This window comes from Rhinoderma darwinii, chromosome 1 (assembly GCF_050947455.1).
Source record: "Rhinoderma darwinii isolate aRhiDar2 chromosome 1, aRhiDar2.hap1, whole genome shotgun sequence".
In the NCBI taxonomy this organism is placed as follows: domain Eukaryota; kingdom Metazoa; phylum Chordata; class Amphibia; order Anura; family Rhinodermatidae; genus Rhinoderma; species Rhinoderma darwinii.
This window is the reverse complement of record NC_134687.1, coordinates 392,964,377-392,978,174: the sequence shown is the minus strand read 5'-3', so window position 1 is coordinate 392,978,174 and position 13,798 is coordinate 392,964,377. Positions and strand designations below refer to the sequence as shown.

The following is a 13,798-nucleotide window of genomic DNA, read 5'->3' as shown; positions in this document are numbered from 1 at the left end:
AAGAAGCGACATGACTTACCTTGAGGCGTTTTCCGCCTCAAAAACCCCATTGAAATCAATGGGAGACGGAAAAAAAACACAAACGGCTGACATGTCTTATGTAAAAAACCACTCAAGGTTTCTCCCTTTGGCCCTGTTCACACGTTGTTTTTTGGCGGAAACCGCTCCGCAAAACTCATCAAAAACTGGCCGAAAATGCCTCCCATTGATTTCAACGGGGGGCGTTTTTCTCCCGCGAGCTGTAAAACCGCCTCGCAGGAGAAAAAAGGGACATGCCCTATCTTCGCACGGTTGCGCCTCCGACCTCCCATTGACATCAATGGGAGGCAGAGAAAGCGTATTTCGTGGAGTTTTTTGCCCATAGCACTCAATGGGCGCAAGCGAAAAACACGGCAAACGCTGTGTAGGAAAGACAAAATCTGCCTCAAAATCCCAAACAGAATATTGAGGCAGAATTTTCCTCCTGCAAAAAACTCCGTGTGAACACAGCGAAAAATAAGTGAGAAAAAAGTGGCAAAAAGCTGGAGCTGACTTTTCCAGGCAGAATTTTCTGCCTGCAAAAAACTCCGTGTGAATACAGCCACATACTGTCCGAAAGTAGCGCCATAAATACAGTACCTGCTACAATGCCCACCAGTGCCTTCATATACAGTGCCTTCCAGAGAGTATCCCTTGGCCCTTATACAGTACAAGCCATATAATGCTTGCCGGAGAGTGCGCCCAAACATAGCGTTACCCCCGTATAAAGTTGTATCTGCGTATAATTTAATCTTAAAATGGAAGTCGGCGTCTGGAAGTCTTTGGCAATATCGCCGTGTTCCCGTGCTAGCGGCGACACAACAGGTACCAATGTTGAACCAACTGTCCGATATAGACCATTCACGCGACTATATCGGGCAATCGTAAACAACTCACTGGTCACAGCAAGCGTAGATGCTTTTTCGGCGCGAACTAGGGTCCTCCCGTCCAAGCCCCGCCCCTACCAGCCGAGCAGGCTCTTCCGGGTTTGCGAAAAGCCGGGCACCACAGGCCATGTGTAAGTATAGATTTATATACGGGGTTACGTGTGTGTAGTGAGCGCTCCTGCCAGGCTGTGTATTGCTGACTGACTTTACTACGCAAGATAATAAAATGCTGTTTAATCATATCCATTTCTATGTGGGGAGTGTTAACAGAGTTTAGTTCTGTGTAGAAGTTATGTTATGTGTGCGCCACATTCTTTCTTCATGTAGATTATTGACCTGGTTTTCACTTGCATATGTTGGCTCCAAATTCTGTCAGAATATGCTCCTATATACACATACTTGCCATCTTTTAGGTAAGTTCACACGTAGCGTAAACACTGCGGATCTTCCGCAATGGATTTAGTTGCGGAAAACCTGCAGCGTAAGTGTTCACATCAGCGTCACCCTTCCGTTCATCGGTTCCGTCGGAGGGAACCCATGAACGGAAAGCCAAATGGAAACCATAGCTTCCACTTGCATTACCATTGATTTCAATGGTAATGCTTCCGTTGCAATTGGTTTCCGTTCTGTAAAGTTTCCGTTTTCCTCCGTGGAAACAATAGCGTAGTCGTTGGCTTTCCGTTCATCAGTTCTGATGGAAAGGTTGAACGGAAAGGTGACGCTGATGTGAACAGTATTATATGGAGGCAGCAAAGTGGATGAGATTTGAAGAAATCCACACGCTGCGTAAATGTAGAGCAGAAAAAATGCTCCGAAATTGATCTGCGGTGCGTTTTTTTGATCCGCAGCATGTCAATTGTATTTGCGTAATCGCTTTTGTGTTGAGGGTTTTCCCAATTGAATTCAGTGGGAAGTAAAACCCGCAACAAATAGCAGATGTTTTTTTTTTTTGTGGCAGAATAGCTGTGATTCCTCCGCAAGTTCTACTTAGAAAAAAAACTGACATTTCGGCCGAAATTTTGTACCTTTAGGCAGTGTATCTGCCCTGTGTGAACGTAGCCTTACAAAAGGCCTTCAGGGAGAATTTGGTGCTTCGCTCTGTGCAGCACGGCAGGATTTAAAAAAGAAAAAATGTAAACCACACACCGTTTTGCACGCTGTGCCTCTTTTTGCAGACCACACCCCTTTATAAGGCTCGCTATCCTGCATTTTCAGGCTAACATACTGTTCAGGAAACCTGCCACATGTCCTGACAGACCGAAAATTATTCACTGCAAAACCTTACAACATAGTAAATAAAATGTATGAGGTCCGGTAGGACAGATAACAAGTTTTCTATCCAACACTATGTATCACATGCGTCACAAGGATTTGCAGTGAATGACATACTGATCAGCATTATAAATGTGTCCTGTTTTTCCTTATTTATAAGGGCCGATTCACACGAACGTGAATTGCATGGACCAATAGAAGTATATGGGGCAGTACAGACAGTCCGTGCTTTTTGCGCAGCGTTTGTCCGCTACGTAAAAAGCGCGACATGTTTTCATTATCTTGGCGTTTTTCGCGCATCACGCACCCATTGAAGTCAATGGGTGCGTGAAAACCACGCATGCCGCACGGAAGCAGTTCCGTGCGAACTGGCGGTTTAGCGCAACAGCTGTCAAAAGGATGAAGGTAAACCGAAAAGCACCACATGCTTTTCTGTTTACAAACATCCAAATGGCGTTTCATAATGATAGCGGCTGCGCGAAAACCACGCAGCCGCGCATCATATGCTGCTGCCACACGGAGCTGTCAAGTGGCTTTTGCGCAGGCAAAACGCTGCGTGTTTTGCATGCGCAAAAACGCCACGTTCGTCTGAATCAGGCCCAAGAAAGAGTGCAGAAAAAGCATTAGGCAGTTGCCTATAGCGACCAACCCGCTGTACTTTCCAGGGCTGTGATAGGTGAAATCCGATTGTTGCTATTGGCAACTGCTGCACTTTATCTATTATAGACACAGGACCCCCTATATAAAAATCGCAGACCAGACTCCCCCTAAAGATCTCAGGCCAGACTATCCCCATAACCCCTTCCAGTGGCGTAACTACCGTTGTAGTAGCCATCGCGGCTGCTACGGGGCCCGCGGCACGAGGGGGCCCGTGAGGCAGACGCTGCTAGCAGCCGCTATGGCTGCTACAGAAGCAGCGACGCCACATTCAATAGTATCCTTCGGACTCAGATGCTATTGAACACTATGACAGAGCAGGGAGGTATCTCCTTCTCTGCCATAGGCTACTGTAACAGTGGCGTAGCTCTAGGGGTCGCAACGGTCGCAAATTGCGACTGGGCCCCTAAGCTTGGGGGGCCCGCTGGATCCGCCACCCGTCTTGGAAACGGGGATAGGTAAGTAATTATGTTATTATTTTTCTATTAGGCACTATGGAGCATTATACTGGGTAGGGAAGGGGCATGATATGGTGGCAGCTATAGGAGCATTTTACTGTATGTGCAGCATTATACTGTGGGGACAGCTATGGGGGGCATTATACTCTGGGGAGAGCTATGGGGGAATTATACTGTATGGGGGGGCATTATACTCTGGGGAGAGCTATGGGGGAATTATACTGTATGGGGGGCATTATACTGTGGGGACAGCTATGGATGGCATTATACTGTGGGGGCAGCTATGGGGGGCATTATATTGTGGGGGCAGCTATGGGGGGCATTATGTTGTGGGGGCATTATATTGTGGGGCCAGCTATGGCGGGCATTATACTGTGTGGGGGCATTATACTTTGTGGGGGCAGCTATGGGGGGCATTATATTGTGGGGACAGTTATTGGTGGTATACTGTGGGGGCAGCTATGGGGAGCATTATTTTGTGGGGGCAGCTATGAGGGGGCATTATACTGTGTGGGGCATTATACTGTGTGGGGCAGCTATAGCGGCATTATACTGTGGGGGCTGCTATGGGGGGGACATTATACTATGGGGGCAGCTATGGGGGCATTATACGATGTAGAGGCAGCTATGTGGGCAATATACTGTATGGGGGCAGATATGGGTGGCATTATACTGTGGGGGCAGCTATGGGGGTATTATGCTGCATGGAGGCAGCTATGGGGCATTAGGCTGTATGGGGGAATTTGTTTGGGCATTGTACTTCATGGGGGCATCTGTGTGGACATTATACTGTATGAGGCATCTGTGTGGGAATTCTACTGTATGGAGGCATTATACTGTATGGTGTCCGCTATATGGGCATTATACTGTGTGGAGGGTACTATGAGAGCATGATACTGTGTGGGCTGAACCGGGTGTGTATGGGCGGAGATTGGGTGGAATTGGAGACGTGGCTCAAAAGAAAATCAATTAGCCGCTTCGATTGTCCCTCTTTGTGAGACTTGAAAGTATAGCACTGTCTACAGGGAGGGCTGTATAGCACTGTATGGGGAGGCTGTATAGCCCTGTCTACAGGGGGCGCTGTATAGCACTGTCTACAGGAGGGGGCAGTATGGCGGGCTGTGTGTGGCACCCTGTTGAGGGGGGCCCAGTCAAAAGTTTGCTATGGGGCCAAGTGTTTCCTAGTTATGCCCCTGACCCTTTCCCAATTCGGAAAGGAAAGTATGGAGTGGGCTCAACTTGCTTCGTAAGCTGCTGGTGTCGGCTGTAAGTAACAGCTGACACTTCACTGCAACGAACGGGATCGGAGTTAATTCAGATCTTAATAATTTAACCCCTTAGGCTATGTTCACACGGAGTATTTTGGGGGAGGAATATCTGCCTCAAAGCTCCAAACGGAATTTTGAGGCAGATATTCCTCCCCCAAAATACTCCGTGTGAATAGCAATGATCGCGCCGTTTTTCGCCCGCGGCCATTGAGCGCCGCGGGCAGAAAACACGCTTTCTCCTGCCTCCCATTGAAGTCAATGGGAGGTCGGAGGCGGAAGCGCCCGAAGATAGGGCATGTCGCTTCTTTTTCCCGCGAGGCAGTTTTACTGCTCGCGGGAAAAAGACGCCGACGCCTCCCATTGAAATCAATGGGAGGCGTTCTCGGGCCGTTTCTGCCGAGTTTTGCGACGCGGTTTCCGCGTCAAAAAACTCGGCAAAAGACCCCGTGTGAACATAGCCTTAGATGCCTCAGTCAATATTGACCACTGCTCCTAAGCTGTTAGAAAAAGGGGACAGACCCTTCCAACAGCCCATCACCACCCCCGCGCGATGCAAATTTGTGTGCCAAGAGTTGTCATGGCAGCCTGGTTCATGTTCCCTACGGGGACTAATAAAAACTGAAAACTGTTAAAGGGATTTTCCCATCAGAGACATTTATGGTATATCCACAGGATATGTCATAAATGTCACCTCTGGCACCCGCACCTATCTCCAGAACAGGGCCCCTAAACCCCGTTCTACTGCTCTGTGTTGTGGCTGAAAAGTGTGACTTCCGACCATCAATTACGGAAATAGCGTAGCTCGCTGAGCTACGTTGTTTCCATAACTCCCATAGTAGTGAATGGCAGCAGCGTAGCATGCGAGCAACGCTGTTTCTGTAATTACCATTCAGTGTGGATATGTCTTAAATGTCTCTGATGGGAAAACCCCTTTAAGTAAAAGTTTTTTTTATATCCCCAAAAAAATAAAAGTAAAAAAAAAACGGTTAACATTTGTCCCCAAAAGCAAAAAAAACCCGAAAAACATAATTGGTAACGCTGCGTCCGTAAAAGTCTGAACTATTACAACATAACATTACTTAACCAACCCGCAGGGTGAACGCTAAAAAAAAATTAACTCCAGAATCGCTGTTTTTTGGTCACTTTATCTCCCACCAGAAATGAATAAAAAGTGATCAAAAAGTCTTATGCAACCCAAAATAGTAGCAATAAAAATGACCGCTTAAAGCTAGCATGTAGTTTTTACCGCACGGTGAATGTCGTAAAAACAATGGAGGAAGTACTTTTTTTTTTTGTTTCCCAGTACATTATATTGTATAAACATACACATTAAATGGTAAAATAAAAAAGTTATGGTTTTTGGAAGGTGGGGAGGAAAAAACTAAAATGAAAAACGGAAAAATAGCTGCGGCGGGAATTAAAATCTGTTCCATTTAGCTGAATGGTGATGTTTGCGGAGCAGATGTATGGATTTCTGTAAGTTCTATTCAGACCAAACATAAAGTACAACAAAGTTTACCGCTCAGGGGGCACTGGTTACAGTCCAATATCAAATCGGTATGGATATTCTCTCCCAGAAAAATTCAGTAGACAATAGTCTACTATCCCCATAATGTAGATCCCAGACCAGACTATCCCCTTAATATAGACCCCAGAGCAGACTATCCCCTTAATATAGACCCCAGAGCAGACTATCCCCTTAATATAGACCCCAGAGCAGACTATCCCCTTAATATAGACCCCAGAGCAGACTATCCCCTTAATATAGATCCCAGTCCAGACTATCCCCTTAATATAGATCCCAGTCCAGACTATCCCCTTAATATAGATCCCAGTCCAGACTATCCCCTTAATATAGATCCCAGTCCAGACTATCCCCTTAATATAGATCCCAGTCCAGACTATCCCCTTAATATAGATCCCAGTCCAGACTATCCCCTTAATATAGATCCCAGTCCAGACTATCCCCTTAATATAGACCCCAGCCCAGACTATCCCCTTAATATAGATCCCAGCCCAGACTATCTCCTTAATATAGATCCCAGCCCTGACTATCCCCTTAATATCGATCCCAGCCCTGACTATCCCCTTAATATAGATCCCAGCCCAGACTATCCCCTTAATATAGATCCCAGTCCAGACTATCCCCTTAATATAGATCCCAGTCCAGACTATCCCCTTAATATAGATCCCAGTCCAGACTATCCCCTTAATATAGATCCCAGTCCAGACTATCCCCTTAATATAGATCCCAGTCCAGACTATCCCCTTAATATAGACCCCAGCCCAGACTATCCCCTTAATATAGATCCCAGCCCAGACTATCCCCTTAATATAGATCCCAGCCCAGACTATCCCCTTAATATAGACCCCAGAGCAGACTATCCCCTTAATATAGATCCCAGCCCAGACTATCCCCTTAATATAGATCCCAGAGCAGACTATGCCCTTAATATAGATCCCAGCCCTGACTATCCCCTTAATATAGATCCCAGCCCAGACTATCCCCTTAATATAGACCCCAGAGTCGACTATCCCCTTAATATAGATCCCAGCCCAGACTATCCCCTTAATATAGATCCCAGCCCAGACTATCCCCTTAATATAGATCCCAGCCCAGACTATCCCCTTAATATAGATCCCAGAGCAGACTATGCCCTTAACCCCTTAAGGACGCAGCCTAGTTTGGGCCTTAAGGCTCAGAGCCCATTTTTCAAATCTGACATATTTCACTTTATGTGGTAATAACGTCGGAATGCTTAAACCTATCCAAGCGATTCTGAGATTGTTTTCTCGTGACACTTTGGGCTTCATGTTCGTGGTAAAATTTGGTCGATATATTCAGTCTTTATTTGTGAAAAATTGCAAAATTTAGAGAAAATTTACAAAAAATAGCATTTTTCAGAATTTAAATGCATCTGCTTGAAAAACAGACGGTTATACCACCCAAAATAGTTACTAGTTCACATTTCCCATATGTCTACTTTAGATTGGCATCGTTTTTTGAACATTATTTTATTTTTCTTGGACGTTACAAGGTTTAGAACATAAACAGCAATTTCTCATATTCTTAAGAAAATTTCAAAAGCCTTTTTTTGAAGGTGCCAGTTCAGTTCTGAAGTGGATTTGAGGGGCCTATGTATTAGAAACCCCCATAAAACACCCCATTTTAAAAACTAGACCCCTCAAAGTATTCAAAACAGCATATAGAAAGTTTTTTAACCCTTCAGGCATTTCACAGGAATTAAAGCAAAGTGGAAATGAAATTTGCAAATTTCATTTTTTCTGCTGAATTTCAATTTTATTCAATTTTTTTTAGTAACAGAGAAGGTTTTACCAGAGAAACACTACTAAATATGTATTGTCCAGATTCTGCAGTTTTTAGAAATGTCCCACATGTGTCTCTAGTGCGCTCGTGGACTAAAACACAAGCCCTAGAAGCAAAGAAGCACCTAGTGCATTTTGAGGCCTCTTTTTTATTAGAATATATTTTAGGCAGCATGCCAGGTTTGAAGAGGCGTTGAGGTATCAAAACAATGGAAACCCACCAGAAGTGACCCCATTTTGGAAATTACACCCCTCAAGGAATTCATTTATGGTTTTTGTTATCATTTTGACCGCACAGTTTTTTCACAGCACCTATTTGAATTGGGCTGTGAAATGAAAAAAATGATATTTTTTCCAATAAAATGTCATTTTTGATCAAATTTTCTTATTTTCACAGGGAACAACATACCCCATTTTGTTGCCCAATTTGTCCTTAGTGCGGCAATACCCCATTTGTGGTGATAAACTGCCGTTTGGGCCCATGGGAGGGCTCAGAAGGAAAGGAGCGCTATGTGTTTGTTGGAGTCCAGATTTTGCTGGATTGGTTTTCGGGTGCCATGTTGCATTTGCAGAGCCCCAGAGGTATCAAAGCAATGGAAACCCACCAGAAGTGACCCCATTTTGGAAACTACACCCCTCAAGGAATTCATTTATGGTTTTTGTTATCATTTTGACCGCACAGTTTTTTCACAGCACCTATTTGAATTGGGCTGTGAAATGAAAAAAATGATATTTTTTCCAATAAGATGTCATTTTTGATCAAAATTTCTTATTTTCACAAGGAACAACATACCCCATTTTGTTGCCCAATTTGTCCTTAGTGCGGCAATACCCCATTTGTGGTGATAAACTGCCCTTTGGGCCCATGGGAGGGCTCAGAAGGAAAGGACCACCATTTGGCCTACTGGAGCTTTTCTGGTGCTAAGTCATGTGTGCAGAAGCCCCTGAGGTACCAGTACAGTTGAAACCCCCGAGAAGTGACCCCATTTTAAAAACTACACCCCTTAAGACATTCATCTAGAGGTGTAGTGAGCATTTTGACCCCACAGGTACTGTGTAAAAGATAATGCGCAGCAGATGGTGCAGTGTGAGATTTGCAATTTTATATATGTATATGCCATTTCAGTGTCCAATATAGTGTGCCCAGCATGCGCCACCGGAGATATACACCCCTTAAATTGTAATGTGGGTTCTCCTGGGTACGACAATACCCTACATGTGGCTGTTATCAGCTGCCTGGGCATACGGCAGGGCTCAGAAGGGAAAGATGAGGGGGGTAAGCTGTGCGGAGTGCATCACGGTAAATTAAAAATCAAGGGATGTATGATACATTTTAAAACAATCTTTTATACAGAGCCCTGGTTTTTCGGGACACGTGTCACATTGGTATATTGTGTTCTTCCTTATCCCCCTCTTATAGCAGACTCTGCACCTCTTTTGACTCTTTCCCTTTCCACCGGTTTGGGGACCTTCTCCTGGAAAGTGTTGCCCTGGTACGATGCGTGTGGCCTCGCTTCCAGAAGTACTGGGTGCCCCCCCTTCCTGGTCCCTAAAGATTAGATCTTGAAATTCCAGGAAAGTTCCCCTCTGGCCTGCACATCGACGTAGCACATACGCATTGTACAAAGCCATCTGTATGATGTGCCCGGCCAGCTTCTTATACCACACCGCATGGCGCTGTAGGGCTTCAGGACTTGATTTGACAAGTCCATCCCTCCCATGTACCTATTGTAGTCCAGGATGCAGTCTGGTTTGGGGGTGGCCTTTCCTTCATATATCCTAAACCTGTAGGTATACCCTGATGCACTCTCGCACAGCTTATACATCTTCACGCCATACCTTGCCCTCTTACCTGGCAGGTACTGGCGGAATTGAACCCTCCCTTTAAAATGTACCAGGGACTCATCAATAGAAAAACACTTCTCGGGGGTGTATGCTTGGGAAAACCGGGCACTGGAACGGTCTAATAGGGGTCTCCGTTTATACAAACGGTCAAAACTGGGGTCATCTCGGAGTGGGCACGGCTCATTATCAGTATAATGTAAGAAGAGAAGTATTGCCTCATTTATTTATTTTTTTAGGTTCCAGTTCATTTCTGAAGTTGCTTTGAGGGGCCCATATATTAGAAACCCCTATCAAACACCCCATTTTAGAAACTAGACCCCTCAAAGTATTCACAACAGCATTTAGAAAGTTTATGAACCCTTTAGGTGTTTCACAGAAATTTAGAGCAAAGTAGAGGTGAAATTTACTCTTTTTATACCATTTTTTTTATAACACAAAAGGATTTATCAGAGAAACACAAATTAATACTTATTGCCCAGATTCTGCAGTTTTGAGAAATATCCCACATGTGGCCCTAGTGCGGTAATGGACTGAAGCACCGGCCTCCGAAGCAAAGGAGCACCTAGTGGATTTTGAGGCCTCTTTTTTATTAGGCACCATGTCCGGTTTGAAGAGGTCTTGTGGTGCCAAAACATTGGAAACCCCCCAAAAGTGACCCCAATTTGGAAACTAGACCCCTTGAGGAATCCATTGTAGTTTTCTTGGGGTGCATGCGGCTTTTTGATCAGTTTTTATTCCATTTTTAGGTGGCGTGGTGACTAATAAACAGCAATTCTACTATTGTTTTTGTATACTTTTTTTTTTACAGCGTTCACCGTGCGCTATAAATGATATATTAACTTTATTCTGCGGGGCGATACGATTACGGCGATACCAGATGTTTATAGTTTTTTTTTATGTCTTATGGCGTTTGCACAATAAAATACGTTTTGTAAACAATCATTCACTTTTTGTGTTACCTTATTCTAAGAGCCAGAACGTTTTTATTTTTCAATCAATAAAGCCGTGCGAGGACTTATTTTTTGCGTAACGAACTGTATTTTCCATCAGTACCATTTTTAGGTACATGCGACTTTTTGATCTCTTTTTATTCCATTTTTTGGGAGGTGAAGTGACCAAACAATTGTGATTGTGGTACGGTTTATTAATATTTTTTTTTACGGCGTTCACCGTGCGGGATAAATAACAAAATAATTTTGTAGTTCAGGCCGTTACGGACGCGGCGATACCAATTATGTATAGTTTATTTGTTTGTTTATATATTTTTATTAATAATAAAGGACTGATAAGGGAAAAAGGGGGACTTTTACTTTTATTACTTTTAAAACTTTTATTTTCTTATTTTTACACATCTTTTTTTAACTTTTTTTTTACTTTATTACTTTGTCCCACTAGGGGACTTGAGGGCAGGAGGCCCTGATCGCTATTCTAATACACTGCACTACATGCGTAGTGCAGTGTATTAGAACTGTCAGCTACTCACTGACAGCAAGCATAGTGGGTCCTGACGTTGTCAGGACCCACTAGGCTTCCGTCTATGGCATAGCCGGACGCCATTGTTTGGTGTCCGGTTGCCATAGTCACCATCGCCGGCCGCTATCGCGTAGCAGGCCGGCGATGGCAGCTTAACCCCTAAAAAGCCGCGATCTCTATAGAACGCGGCTTTTAAGGGGTTAATCAGCGGGGACACAGCGATCGGTCCCCGCTGTAGGAGCTGTGACAGCTGCTGAACAAGACAGCAGCGTCACAGCTCCTGTATGTGTCGGGAGGACGGCCGAAACGGCCGTTACTCCCGTGACGTACTATTACGGCATGGAGCGCGAACGATACAGCTGCCATGACGTAATAGTACGTCAAGAAGCGGGAAGGGGTTAATATAGATCCCAGCTCAGACTTAATATAGATCCCAGAGCAGACTATGCCCTTAATATAGATCCCAGCCCTGACTATCCCCTTAATATAGATCCCAGCCCAGACTATCCCCTTAATGTAGACCCCAGAGCAGACTATCCCCTTAATATAGATCCCAGAGCAGACTATGCCCTTAATATAGATCCCAGCCCTGACTATCCCTTTAAAGTGTAGCTAAACGTTCGACAAACTTCTGACAAGTTATAGTGACATGTCAGAAGTTTGTATTGGTGGTGGTTCGAGCACGGAGACCCCCACCAATCGCTAGAATGAAGCAACTAAAGCGTTCGTGTGAGCGCTCAGCTGCTTCGTGTCTGTTCTGCCTTTTTCCGGAAATAAATGTATCGGTGTACAGGCTCATAGACTTTCTATTGAGTCTGTACACCCATATATTTATTTCCGGAAATAGCCGAACAGACACGAAGCAGCTGAGCGCTCACACGAACGCTTTAGTTGCTTCATTCTAGCGATTGGTGGGGGTCTCCGTGCTCGAACCACCACCAATACAAACTTCTGACATGTCACTATGACATGTCAGAAGTTTGTCGAACGTTTAGCTACACTTTAATTTAGACTCTAGACCAGACTAACCCCTTATACAGAACCCAGGGCAGACTATCCCCTTCTTACAGACCCAAAACAGACTATCCCCTTATACAGACTTTAGGCTCCATGCATACGACCGTAAAAATTCTCCATAATTGTGGACCGTAATACGGTCCGCAATTACGGACCCATTCAGTTCTATTGGATAGGTGTCCGTGCCATAGAACTGTACCGCAAAAGATACAACATGTCCTATCTTTTGCGTTTTAATGGCCGTGCTCCCATACTTTGTATGGGAGCACGGGACGAAAATCCAGGCGACCGGCCGTGCCTGCAATCGCGTCCTGTGATGGCACTCAGAATGTGGCGACACAAATTACATTTTATTTTTTACAATAATTTTTTTCCTTGTAAAAGTAGTAAAATATAAAAAAATAATATCAATTTGCTACAATTCGTCCCGCAAATTTCAAGCCCTCATACGGCTATATAGATGGAAAAATAAAGTTATGGCATTTGGAATGTGGGAAGAAAAAATTAAAAATGAAAATCCGAAAAATGGCTGCGGCGGGAAGGGGTTAATGGAAGGTTTTGCACAAGACAAAGATCTATAAATCATAGTTGCCTAATATCTAATCAGATCTAAAAATCAGATCTTTGAATATTTTTGTATGTAGGAGGAGAATAGTGGAAATTACATAATAATAAATGCATAATGATGATATAATGCATCTAATATTTGATTTTCTTTCTCTTTCCAGGCATGCAGCCTCCACATTGAAATTAGTTTGTTTCTAAATTCTAATTACTGTGGCGTTCTGTTGTTACCCACTTGAGAATGACCAGCAAACCAGTTCCTGAGATAAATATTGAGCCCTGGCTAAATAAAGTTGTTGAGTGGGGTAATACAACCTCGGCGGAAATGCAGCAAGATGTCAGCCTACACTTGCCTGAATTACATGCATTCCTGTTGCAGATGTGTGAAACTCTAAAGCATATGGTAGGTGTCTTATTGAAAATAGACATTAGTGTTACGACCAGAACAGTGCCAGTCAGCTTTTCTCTTAGAAGATAGCATATAGTACCATATGGCGGGACACAACATGCAATACTGGTCTGTACTGTGTCCCATTGTGCACTTTATGCACTGCTGTATGTGTCCATGTACACAGAATAGCTGTATATTAGGCCTAAACGCGTGTGCAAGGGACAGAGCAGCAGCCTAAGCCCATGATGAGACCAGAAGTGTTTTTTAGACTTCCTGCAACACCAATTGTGAATGCAGCTGTGGACTTTGATACTGGCTTTTATTTATACCTGTATGTGGTGTGATAAATTTTAAACCTCCATGTGCCTCACATTAATAGTAATTAAACCCATCATGTTCCTCAGTCATAATGGACAACATTGGGTTAATGTGTAGGGTACATTTATGGGGTTAATTACTATTAATGTGAGGCACATGGAAGTTCAAAATTCATAATACTTCGTGCCCCACATTAAGGCCCCATGCACACGACCGTGCCCGCAATCACGGCCGCCGACTGACAGCCGCATTTTTGGGCCATTCTCCCATACAAAGTATGGGAGCGTGGCCCGCAAAATGCAA

The 13,798-nt window shown here is 44.2% G+C and overlaps 1 protein-coding gene across 1 annotated transcript in view; it reads left to right on the top strand.

Moving 5' to 3' along the window:
- Nucleotides 1-978: 978 nt before the first annotated feature.
- Nucleotides 979-13,798, top strand: part of FANCC (FA complementation group C) — a 334,367-nt gene continuing 321,547 nt past the window's right edge. Inside the window, exons 1-2 of the mRNA XM_075852374.1 lie at nt 979-1,036; nt 12,951-13,189. Coding sequence (XP_075708489.1) covers nt 13,028-13,189 — 162 coding nt within the window. The 5' untranslated portion in view covers nt 979-1,036; nt 12,951-13,027. The remainder of the gene's footprint in view (nt 1,037-12,950; nt 13,190-13,798) is intronic.